This window comes from Trachemys scripta, chromosome 8 (genome assembly GCF_013100865.1).
Source record: "Trachemys scripta elegans isolate TJP31775 chromosome 8, CAS_Tse_1.0, whole genome shotgun sequence".
Classification (NCBI taxonomy): domain Eukaryota; kingdom Metazoa; phylum Chordata; order Testudines; family Emydidae; genus Trachemys; species Trachemys scripta.
The window spans coordinates 23,965,246-23,978,381 of NC_048305.1; the positions used below are offsets into that span (position 1 = coordinate 23,965,246).

Sequence of the window (13,136 nt, forward strand, 5' to 3'; positions counted from 1 at the left end):
TGCAGCCACTGCTATGAGACTACCATGCTCCAAGACTGGAAACCTCATTGATTTAAAAAAGGACCAAAAAGGTAGCTTTTTAGGTGACCCCATTTCCCAGGCGTGCAGCAGGTTGATCTAAGAAGATGGGAATGGTAGTCATTGAGCAGGGCACTCATCAGCCTTAGGACTTCTCCACACAGTTTACTGTATCGATGCTAAACACAGTGTTTAGTGAGGTCCTCGGCAGGACCACGGAGAGCTCCCAGTGCTTTGGCACTGAATAGACAGCTCCTACCACCTATTGAGACAGGTCCCCTGTAAGCCCTCTCCTGCATCACACAGCGACTGTACCTTACTCCTAAGCAAACCCATTCCATTCATAAAATCTAAAGATGAGCCCCACACTCCGTTCTGGGAGCAGGGGAATGTATATATAGACTCAGGCGCGCAATCTTTCCTGGGGTATTATTGTGCCTTATTGGTCGCCTGATTTTGTTATTATTTTGCTGGGCTGTAAGAGATGCATCCTAAAACGGTGACATTGAAGAGAGTGGGGTGGGGCTTGGTAGGCAGGAGATATTTGTTATAATTGATATAAAATAATCTCATCTCAGCAGTATTTATGGGAAATGGCACAGTCTGGAAACAGAACGGGATCCAGATCTCCCCCCCCCCCCCCATTTATCTACACACACACACACACTAGAGTTTCCATACACGGCGACTCCCCCACCCCCAGAAACAGCCCTTAAATATGTTTCCCTCCAGTCGTCAACAGCAAAGACCACTCTAGACAAACATGTCACCTACCATTAAATGTGCATAAAGGGCTGTAACCCCCCACCCCACCCCAAGGCTTTAAACTGATTTCCTACGGGCTTCATCTACAATGCATATTACTTTGGTTTAATTGGCAACGCAATGCATTTCTTTCTACGTATCTGTATCTACATCTACCTATGCCAGTATACATATATATGGACACACAAACACATTATGCTGCCTCCTCGATATTTCCTAGCTCGCCTTCATTCATATTTATGCAGCTATTAAATATTTGATCAAAGGTGAAATGCTAACGCAGATCGGTTGTATTTTTAATGTAAGCGCCTTAAAATAGGGTGTTTTGTAAATTGCAAGTGTCAAAAGATTCCAAGTGTAATCTCCCAGCCCCCAACCGTACACCCTGCCCCCGAAAATAATAATAATGCTGCAGATTGTAGAAGGATTTGAGTCTGCAGCCAGAGAGAAAGGGATTAGGGCGAGAGCACTGGAAGTTAAATTGTGCTGCATATAAAAAAAATGGGCGGATTGGTCTCTAGATGAGAGCTTGGTACCACCTTCCTTTCTAAAATAAAATCTCTCTGGCATGAAGTCACAGCCTATTTCACATCCGGTTTACCCTGGGACGTATTACTACTGTCTTGGTAAAGAGAAAGCTTTTGTTGTGTAGCTGCGGTCTGAATATTGGGAAAAGAAATTTGGGTGTTAAATCTCTAACACCGAAGCACCGGCAGAATCCATGATGGCTGAGACCGAATGACTGAGAAGCAGAGCCGGGGAAAGCAACACAACCTCAGCCGCTCTAAAGGCTCCTTACCTTCAAGCAGCCCTGATTTCTTGAGCGATTTTCTCTGGCAGACTTTTTCAGTAATTCTGCGAACCTGTGCCCGGAGGGGCTCTAGGTAAGAGCTGCTTATTTATCGCTAACAGACCTTTGATCGCTCGGGTTTTTCTAGAATCATATCTATGTATATAGATGACCAATTTTTTCCCCATAGCAGGTGCATTTCAATCCTTTCCCCCCCCCCCATCTCCGCCCCCCCCTCCCCAGGTTGAGAATCCGCAGCGATCGGTGGGCATTTTTACATGAATAGATCTGAAAATAGTCCCTTAAAAATATTTTTCGATGGTTGGGGGGGTGACTTTCTCAGGGAGAGGTGGGGAAAATACAAAAGTTGAAATGCAGGAAGGAAAACACGTCTAGATCTGAGCCTCAGAACAAGGCAAATCTCTCAGCATGGATCAAGAAAGGCATTAAAATGCATCTTTTCCAATGGACGCTACTAAAATGATCAGAGATGTGTGAGTCTTTCTCCCATTTTGAATAGGAAAACCGAAGAATATTTAAAATAATGTCTGGGGTGGGGGTGGGCAGGTGAGGTTGGGGGAACTGGAATCGCCTAATGCTCCTTTTATCTGTATGTTTGCATTTGCTTTTTTAGGCTGATAGAAACTTTACTTCTCCAGCAATTATAATGTCTCTATGGTTTTATTTAAGGGGGGTGGTTGGGAGAGCCCATCTGATCAAGGAAGATAGTTGAGATTGATTCATTTTTGTTACACTGAGGAACCTTTTGCAAAAACAAAAGTTAACAGTAATAGGAGATAGTGGTTTTGAGACTACAGATGTTACCTTTATCATTATAGGGAACATGATAATAATGCAATTTAAAATGATGATCTCTATGGTTGTTTTCCTGTTACATCCAACTCACCTGTATCACATCCACCTAGATTAGCTCAAACCCACTGAATTTTTACCTTCTGATCATTTCATTATAAACACATTAATTGTATTTCATTGCTCATCTGATGCTCTGTAATGGTATTTTATTGATTTAAATTGTCCCTGAGAGTGTGCAATGAATTGGGGTAGATTTATTTAAAGATACAACAACAGGAAAATGTAGAGTGCTTCATTTTCTCAGACATTTTAAATATTCCAATTTATTCCTCATTTTGACTCTTAGGGGAAAATAGAGGTTTTAGATTTTTGCTTTTTTAAAATTCATGAACGCTGGAAAGTTACTGGATTCCAGCACACAAAAATATAGAGAGAGACCTGCAGCAGCATCTAGCCAGCCATTTGAATGTTGAACATTGATTCCACCAATACCAGCAAAGTTTGTTTTCAGGCTTACTGGAAAAAAATATGTAGGGTCTGCTCACTTTTTACTTTAATTACAATCTGTTTGGATTAAATCCTGGGATAATAAATAAATAAATCAAGAGCCATTTGGAGAGGCAGGAAAAAAGACTGTTTACGCAAAAACATTTCCTAGCGTCAGCCAGTGAGAATGGCTAGAGATTTAGAAGACAGTATGTAGGCAATCAGCACATGGTTTGATTAATAAAGTGTGTCCTTTAGCCTGACAGAAGTATTAGTGCATACTTAGCAGCAGATTGCACAATGAGACTCCAAACATTACACTAGTTACACAATGATGCTTCAATAAACAAGAGACTAGAAACAGGAATGTCTCTGAAGAAAGTTGTTTCCATAATAGCCAGGTAAAGCACTTATAACCAGGGACACTCTGCTCCACTCAGTCACTAGCAGAGATCCTAAATGGCACATCTGCACTCAAGTAGGTAAAAAGAAAAAAAGAGCAACAAACAAGCAATTGTATTTGGTTATTTGCAATATCATGAAAAACCTCAACATTAACACAAGAGAATACTGAACAATGGCTTTTAAACTTCTTCTGGGGCTAAGCACTTTAATTTAGTAATCCATATTGGTTTTTTTTTTAAAGCTGAAAAGTAATATAAACAAGATTAAAAACTGATTGCGATGTGTGTGTAAATAAACAGTAATATTTCCAAGTCCAGAAAAAGAAGGCAAAAAAAGATGAATGGATGGGACACCATTTTTGTTTTTACTCTGAATGACGTGCCATAGCACTGTGAGGTCATTGACTGGCATCAAATTATTTAGTTAAAGTTACTTGAGTCCCGTTGTGTTTTCCAAAAGGACTGTTTTAATGCAAGGGTTGTTGATTGTTATTTATTTTCCTTTCCAGCGTTCAGAGCTCACCATGAAGAGCATTCTAGCACTTTGTGACTGTCTTTGGGCCTGGACCCTGCTTTTGAATACACTGACTGGAAGAAGGTGGGGGGAAATATTTTAAACATTTTTGTTTGTTTGTTTGTTTTATTAAAAAAGCCATTTGGAACCTTTACTTTGTTATAAGGACATAAGAAACAACTATCACATGGACTGGGCTCTACTAAGTGTATTGGGGAAAGTTAATCCTTGTTCAAATCCCAGCTAAATCTAAATAATGAAGAGTGAAAGTAAACTACAATTTGTTTGCTTAACATCTTTATGCTAAAATTAAGAAATTCTTCAGCAGAAACTATTTGAACCATATTAAAGCTAAATTATCAATTAAATACATAGAAATAATATGTTGTCCCTTCTACTCAAAGATAAAGAGTATGAGAGTTTATTCTATATTTCAGTTGTGACTGTGAATCAAATAGAAAGGAAAGTGTAATGAAGGCATTTTATTTCAGTATTCTGGGCCAAATCCTGTGTTCACTGGAATCAGTGTCAAAACTCCCATTGGATTCTGGATTGGGTCCTAATTTGTTAAAAAAAAAAGTGTTGGTTCCTGCAAATCCTTACTCATGAAACTAGCCCTTGCTAAGTGGCAAAGAAGGCTTACATGCCTAAGAATTTGCAGGATCAGGCCCCATCACGGAACCTTGGGTTTGAAGGTCCATGCTGTTTAATCCATATGTTAAAAAAAAACTTTGTGTAGAGTTAGCATTAGTACTAGTACCATTCATGATCATACAATTATCTTATTTGATTATTAAACCTATGGGCTAAACTTGAGTATACTTGAAAAGGAAAGCACAATCCAAACTTCACTGGAGGGGGGGAACTCAAAGATATATTTTATTGTATTTTAAAACATTAAAATCCTATTATCCGACCTAATGAATAACCATCATTAAAGGTATATTTTTCCCACTGTCAATGATAAGCCTTAGAAAATATTTTGTACACAGATTTCTATAATGTCTTCTTTTACGTCTTTTATTCAGCAGCTCTAGAGAAATTTATCTCATGACCAACCAGAAAAGCTTAGATAGATACAAGAGGATAAAAAAGTATATTTTGCATGAGTGTTTCTTCTGAAAAATAGAGATGTAAACAGTGTACGTATACAGTTTAATATATGTGTTGAACAAACAAGAAATATTGTAAAAAAAAACCCTTGTTTAAAAATTTGTCTAAAAGGTGAGAATTTAAAGTATTCTTTGGGTATTTCATTTTGTTTTTTCCTTTGCTGGAGTATTTTGTGAAATTATGTTTAACTGGAAATATATTAATTGTGTATATTCTAGAGTAAGAATTAAAATTCATTTGACTGCTTTTGAAAAATTATATGAAGTGTCACTATTATAATGACCTGTAGATGGAGTTAGTGTACAGTGTTTTATTGTGCAGTGGTTTAATATGAAACCACAGTCACATACAGTAACTCTAATATTTTTCTTCGAAATATACACACCCCACATTAAATATATCTGTTTATGAAGTCATTTTATCCAAAGCAACTTCACTTGCCTTTAATTCTAGATTTTGGTTAATTCCTTGGCAAGTATAGTATTCTAATTAAATACATTTTCTCTTATGTGGAAAGGTTACAGGCTTTCAATCAGATGGTTCTATTCACAGAAAATAAAAATCAATGTTGGAGCTATTTTACCAAGAATGGTTTCCTGATTTTAGATAATTTACAGTGGAAAAAATCACTGTTACTTGGAATTTATAATGTATTATCTGTTACACTTGTGCAAACTGCTCATGTTATATGGATATGTCAGTTAATTAAAACCAAAACACCACCCAATCCATTTGCTTTTGGAAAAATAATGTGAAGAACAGATAAATGTACTTAAAATTCCACACCCAGAAACACAATTAATGACATAATTATGTTTTATCACATCCTCGCAGATTACATTGCCATTTGTCCATCACTCTTTCCCCTCCTTTACCCCAGGGATACACATTTATTTATTCTCATCAGCCTTACAAAAGTGAACTTTCTTCTACCTTAATCATGATGACCTTGTGCTCTCCTTGAGATATGTATGCACAGCAGTTTGTTTACTGACAATGAATGTTTATATAGAATTTAATCCAGAGAAGAGTCCTGTACCACAGCTCTATGTAATGCATTTGGGAATAGATCCTTTAAAATATAATGCATATGGGGGAAAAGTGTAATACACCAGTATAATTTGTTAATTAACATATAAGTAACATCTGAAAAGAAGTCTGAAAATATTTACATCTATCACTTATCATTTAAATTATCAGTTTAAAAAGGAACCCCATCATACTAGAAATATTTTATGTTTATGGTAGCTGAAAGGAAACGTGTTAGAATCTATTAATAATGTTTCATTGGGAAAGGTATTTGTCATTTTATTCTATTAATTAAAATCAGAACTGTAGATATCTTTGTTTACACATTCCTAGTAATAAAAGGAATTATATGGCCTTCCAAACAACACATGAAATAAAATGGTGGTTAAAACCCTGTGAATATAGTTTTGTTAGTTGAATCTGTAGTTTCCTTTATTCCAAACCTCTTTGGAAATTAACATAACAGTGATTTTTCTGTCCCATGGAACAGGTCATGCAAACAGATTCTCCGTCTCTCCCCCCCTCCCATTTTTATGCATGTGGGATCTACAAACAAGACTAAATTGATGAGGTTAAAGGAAATAATAGCATTTTTTTATAATTTGATCTTTTACATAACCATTACTTCCTTATAAAACAATCCAGGCTGGTTAGAACAACTAGGGCTGGCAGAATGCTGACCCCCTTTATTAATGTCCATATAGGAAACATGCTGAACAAGACTGTAATAGTTCTCAGCAAGATGATATCAGCCTACAAAAGGTGTTCTGCATCTGCGTCATATGGGTTACCTGATTCAGTAATAATGTATGTGACAAAATTGTGTACTGGAAAGCAATTTGGGTTCAAGGGCCAAATCCCTCTGGCTGGATACATACTTAATGTAAGTTTCCCATGTTAATGGATGGAGTAAGGATTACAAGATTTGGCTTCAAGGCAACCATAATAGATGATTAAGGAGAATTAGCCATGGCCTGTATTTGGCAAGGACTTCAGGTAGTTAAGAGACTGATTCTGATCTTATTTACACTTGTTTAACACCACAGTAACTCCATTGACTACCATAGACTTCATCCTGATATACACCAGTTTAAGTGAGACTACAATAATCAAGTTCAAAGACTTTGATTCTGCCATCCTTATTCAGACAAAACTTTCCACTGACTTCAGTGGGACTTCTGTCAGAATTAGGACTGCAGCACTAGGAACCTGGGAAGGAAGGTTTACAAAAAAAAGGTTTCCTTGTCGACACATAGCTTGATTATGCACTTGCATGGAATAATTGTAGTTATTCTTCTTATATAAATCTGCTAATGGAAAAATAAAAGCAAAATTGTACCAGCATAAGAAAGTGATAAATATGTATGTCTGTTAACAACGATTTCATCATATTAGTAAATGTTTTGTTCTGGCTCTGATCCAGTAATAAGCTCCGCACAGATGTCGGTTGGGCTGCACGCATGTTTATGAAGGACGCATCTCTGTATTTTTTATTTTCTCTTTATTTTAGCAAATATTATCAGATTTGAAATTCCATTCAGTCTTTATTATGTATTTCTTTTAATCTGAGCCCTTGATAACCATTATAAATCTAACACATTATCATTTGCTGATAAATACATATGTCATTGTGGAATATAAACTGAAACATTATAGCCATTAATAACGAAGTAAGCAATAAAGGACCCAAGTTTCACGTGCTTTCTATTTGTAGAAATGAACTGGAGTTGACATAAGCTTTTATTGCAAATGTGTTCTTTAAAAAGAAAATGTTTAAGAGAAAGGACCATGTAATGCACTACAATCTGGTATTATGGAAGAGATTTTGTCTCCATAAATCAGTATAAGCAAGATTAAGCAGATTTTGGAATTATTGTTTTGTAGGGTTACTGGTAAATTGATGATTTATAATGTTAACTGCTCTCTGATTTCAGCTATGGACAAACTTCATTACAAGATGAAATTAAAGACAATACTACAGTGTTTACCAGAATACTGGATCGTCTGCTGGATGGTTATGATAACCGCCTGAGACCAGGATTGGGAGGTGTGTGATATTGTCATTTTGAAAGTTGCCCCTTAGAGCAAAATCAAGTTTAAAGTGATTGTTTTTACATTCATATTTGTTTTGCATGTTTATACAACAATTTTGTTATACAAGACATTTTAGTAACACATCCATCTGTATACACTCACACATACACACCTTTTAAATTATGACAAACTATGTGGTTCTCAGTTCAACAAAACATTCACTGAATTTTGCATGAATGAGAAACAAAAAAATTGGCCCAGGACTTGACTAACTTCAATGGGCTATAGATCAGGCCATAAAAGCCTGATCTCTTAAAACAAACAAACAAACAAACAAACAAACAAACTCCCATCGATTTCAGTCATAACAGAATATGACTCTTACGGCTAGATTCTGCCACCCATATTCATACAAATGTCTCAGTAAAGTTTATAGGGTTTTAGCTAGGTAAGGGTATCAAGATTTGGCCCACCAGTCTTTGTCTCTGTAGTCCCACAATGCCTATTACTTTTTCAGTTTAATGATCTAAATCTATAGAAAGGGAGAAGAATTAAACTGCCATCCTTTCTTGTGTAACAGTGTTGTTAAGATTCTACATCAGGGGTCGGCAACGTTCGGCACGCGGCTCGCCAGGGTAAGCACCCTGGCGGGCCGGGCCAGTTTTATTTATCTGCTGACGCGGCAGGTTCGGCCGATCGTGGCCCCCACTGGCCGCGGTTCGCTGTCCTGGGCTAATGGGGGTGGCGAGAAGCCGTGGCCAGCACATCTCTCGCCTGAGCCACTTCTCACCGCCCCCATTAGCCCGGGACGGCGAACCGCAGTCAGTGGGGGCCACGATTAGCCGAACCTGCCACATCAGCAGGTAAATAAAACTGGCCCGGCCCACCAGGGTGCTTACCCTGGCGAGCCACATGCCGAACGTTGCCGACCCCTGTTCTACATGTTTCTTTAGCAGGAAATACACTGTACTTAGAATTCACAAACAGAATAGGAAATCTACATTCAAATTAATACTTGGTCCTGTTCTGCTGTAACACATTGATCCATCATTTGGTCTTATATGATGGCTTTTTAAGGAAAAGGTTCTACATGTACAGATATCGATTTGTTCTTTGCAATGATTTTGAACTGATGACCTTTGAGATGGCACAATTCGTTTTCCTTTCCACTCTCCAGGAAAAAAATAAAACTGAATATATCATTTAACTTGTTTTCCCTCATTCAATAGAGTTCCAAACAGAAGTATTTATTGTAAAGAACATTTTTCTATAAAAAGAATGAATAGATTATCCCCTAACCATGCAAAAAGAATCAGATATAAACAAGTATGTGCATTCAGTTTTTGTCTGTTAATTCTTCCATTTTACCACAGTCCTTGAACACTGGGTCAAATTCATGCCTGGCCTAACTTCATTGACTTCAGGGATGATTATCTTTAAACTTCAAGAACCACAGAAAGCAATGGATTGTTCTATATTAAGGATTTCAAATGTAATTTTGAAGCTAATAGGCAACAAAACAAGTAATCACTTTGTCCACTTGATGTACTAATATTTTGCCTGCTTTCATGTAAATCCTTGGATTAGTCTGGAAATAAATATTCCTTTATCCTTGACTAATACCAGTTTAGATTTCAGTCAACTGCTATAGTAAGTGCATATATCATAAAAGCCAATGAGAAAGGGAATATATTATAAAACCTGATATCATATGACCCCCCCCCGCTCAATACAAATATTTATGCAAATTCTTACTTGATTTTTGCACCTACCATGAGTTACTTTAAAATTTTCTAGAAGTATGAACAGAAATTGATAAAGGGAAAGAAAAAGGAAATACACTCTTTTTCTTTGTTGAAATTGTTAATGGGATAAGATAATCTTATAATAATTTATTTAAAATGCAATTTGTCAGAGGGTGAAACAACCAGATATTGCTAGTGGGTGAACCCTACTTTGTTTGTGTGCATAGGTCTATATCCTCCAGGCCTGTTTGGAAACAATACTAGTGATTACTGGGCCTAAAGGTATGAACAGCTAGGGATGATCATTCCAGTGTAACTGGAGTCTTCCATTAGTGTAGAATCAGTATAGTATCTCCTATACCAGCTGCCTACCAACTGCTGGTCCCCAGCTACTATATTAGCTCCTCTGAGTCATAGACAGCTGGGTTGAGTTTGAACAGCCCTGAGTTTGCTCCAGCTTACACTGAGAGATCAGCCTGGCACAGAGCTGGCCGGAGCTGGCCTAGGATTCGGGTAGCACAAAACTAGCATAAAGCCTTCTTTGTTCACACTTCCTTCCTGTCTTCTGAGTGGTGTTGTGTGTTTCTTATCTATAGCCAAGGATTTGGGCTATAGTATTTATTTATTTTGATGATGTAATATATTTTAGTTGCGTGAATATCTTAACTTCTCTACTCAAATGTATTCCTGAGAATGACTGAAGAATCCTGAAGACTATGACAAAGAAAAAACATAAGAACATAAGAACGGCCATACTGGGTCAGACCAAAGGTCCATCTAGCCCATTATTCTGTCTTCCGACAGTGGCCAATGCCAGTGCCCCAGAGGAATGAACAGAACAGGTAATCATCAAGTGGTCCATCCCCTGTCACCCATTCCCAGCTTCTGGCAAACAGAGGCTAGGGGCACCATCTCCGCCCATCTTGGCTAATAGCCATTGATGGACCTATCCTCCATGAATTTATCTAGTTCTTTTTTGAAACCTGTTAAAGTCTTGGCCTTCACAACATCCTCTGGCAAGGAGTTCCACAGGTTGACTGTGCATCATTTGAAAACGTTTTTAGTCCAATAAGTCCAAAATATACTCTAATTGTGGGCAATAAGTTGTATGTTTTAAGCAAAAAGTAATACAGTAATACCTTCCACAGCACCGCATATTCATTGGGGAGCTAGGATAAAGACTGAAGCACTAGCAGGATGTGAGTGGTAGAGCTGCTGGATTTTGTACCAGTTAGAGTTTTTTTTCAGTATGTGTGGCTTCATTCCTAAGTCCCACCTTGTGTTGGGAACTTTCCTTTATTAGATCTTCTTCCGGGATCTCTCTTTAATGAAAAACCTAAACAGCATATATGTTGATTTAATGTAGGATATGGAGATTATAATGACAACCTTGATAAGGCCACACATGAAGTAGAGTGTACAGCTTTGAGCACTTTGACATTTAAAAAAGGTTGATAAGTTAGAAAGAATTAAAAATATTGGAGCAGATGACCCATGAAGTTAAATCATGGTAACTTAAAATGCACATAATAGAAAAAAATGGCAGCATCGATATGATTTCTAAAAAGCAGCTCTATATTTTGCACCTGCAATTTCCAGGGTGTAAATAATTATGGTACAAAATGAAGAGAGAGAAGGTGGGTGAGTTAATATCTTTTATTGGACCTATTTCTGTTGGTGAGAGAGACAAGCTTTCAAGCCACATAGTCATTTAGATGTCTGCCTCTCTGACATCTACAGTAAATAGCAGCAGTTGTGTCCATCCATAAATGTGGACATAAAACTACATTTGCAGTTATTTGTGCCTGGAAAAAAACTGCAAACACATAAGGAAGGTCATGGGGAAACTATGTTCAAGATCAGCCTAGTGAATGTCTATAAGTAATAATTTATTGGAAGTAATGGGGCAAGGAATTGTATGGAGGAGTAACAGACTGGAAAAGGGAAAATCAACTTAGACATTAGGAAAAAATGTAAGAGGGAAATAAATAAGATAGTAGAATCATTTACTAAGGGAACTAGCTGAGCCCCATCACTAAACATGTGCCAATAGTGGAAAGGGGAGACTAGGTTGGTATGCAGAGGGCCAGGCACTCTTCACAGATGCCCTGATATCTATAGGGTGACACCACATTCACCTAGAGGGTTTTAGGCTGCTCCTTCCACACATGAGTGCATTCTTCCCCTGCCACTTGAGGGATTCACTGGGATGTGTGACCTTTCAGCCTGGCACAATTGTAAAAGTAACATGTCCCCTTCATAAGGTCTTCCATGGAAGAAGTATGGGAAGAAGAAGAGTGGGTTTGACTGAAAGATCTAGCCTGATATCCCTTATGGATTCTGATCTTTGTAGTTATTGCTCAAACATATATTAGAGATCCCATGTGGGTTACTGTTACTCGAGTTCTATTCTATCATTACTTTAGTCTACACTTCATTATGTAGCAAAATTATTTTGTGTTTGTTTCATTCAATGGGTAAAAGTTATTTTGTTGATTACTGTTTTGAGGCTCTAATAAGAGTTATTGGGTCTAGATGATATGCTTGAGCTTCCTGATCACTAGCTGGGTATAATTACTGTAAAATCATATATGCGGAGATGGATACTGCAAAGCACTCAGTGACTCTGAGAGCTCCCAGCACTCTGTGACTCTGAGAGCTCCCAGGGCAAATTATTTTCACAATGTACATGATGTCTAGAGTATAAGCAATGACAATAAACTTTCCAAATACAGTTTGATAATAATGTTATCAGTAAATATTCAAGTTAGAGATCAGGGCAACCTATAGTAATTGCCTTTGGAATCAGATCTGAACTCACCCACAGTTTTGGTTTAGGCCATATCTGTGTGTGAAACACTGAGGTCCTTACTGTGGTCTTAATCTATAGAGGTAAAGGCCAGAAGCAAACAGTGCGATCATCTAGTCCAGTGGTGGGCAATCTGCTGCACGTGGGCCGCACACGGCCCATCAGGGTAATCTGCTGGTGAGCCACCAGACAGTTTTTTTATACTTGCACAACCACCTGCAGCTCCCAGTAGCTGCGGTTCGCCATTCCCAGCCAATGGGAGCTGTAGGAAGCGGTGGCCAGCACATCCCTGTGGCCTGCTCCGCTTCCTGCAGCTCCCATTGGCTGGGAACAGCGAACTGCAGCCACTGGGAGCTGTGGGAGGCTGTGCAAATGTAAACAAACTGTCTGGTGGCCCACCAGCGGATTACTCTGACGGACCGCGTGCAGCCCACGGGCCAGATGTTGCCCACCACTGATCTAGTCTGATCTCCTGGCAACAGAACCTCACACATCTTTTCCTATAACAGATCTATAACCTCTGGCTGAGTTACTGAAGTCCTCAAATAATTATTTAAAGATTTCAAGTTACACAGAATCCACCATTTACTCTAGTTTAAACCAGTAAGTGACC

The 13,136-nt window shown here is 38.1% G+C and overlaps 1 protein-coding gene across 2 annotated transcripts in view; it reads left to right on the forward strand.

Annotated features, from left to right (window-relative positions):
- Positions 1 to 1,257: 1,257 nt before the first annotated feature.
- Positions 1,258 to 13,136, forward strand: part of GABRA1 (gamma-aminobutyric acid type A receptor subunit alpha1) — a 54,718-nt gene continuing 42,839 nt past the window's right edge. The window contains exons 1-3 of one of the 2 annotated variants that reach the window (XM_034779892.1): positions 1,258 to 1,667; positions 3,789 to 3,877; positions 7,870 to 7,982. In XM_034779892.1, the coding sequence (XP_034635783.1) occupies positions 3,804 to 3,877; positions 7,870 to 7,982 (187 nt within the window). In that variant the 5' untranslated portion in view covers positions 1,258 to 1,667; positions 3,789 to 3,803. Of the gene's footprint in view, positions 1,668 to 1,979; positions 2,068 to 3,788; positions 3,878 to 7,869; positions 7,983 to 13,136 lie in introns of those variants that run through there. The other variant, XM_034779893.1, reaches the window with a different exon arrangement.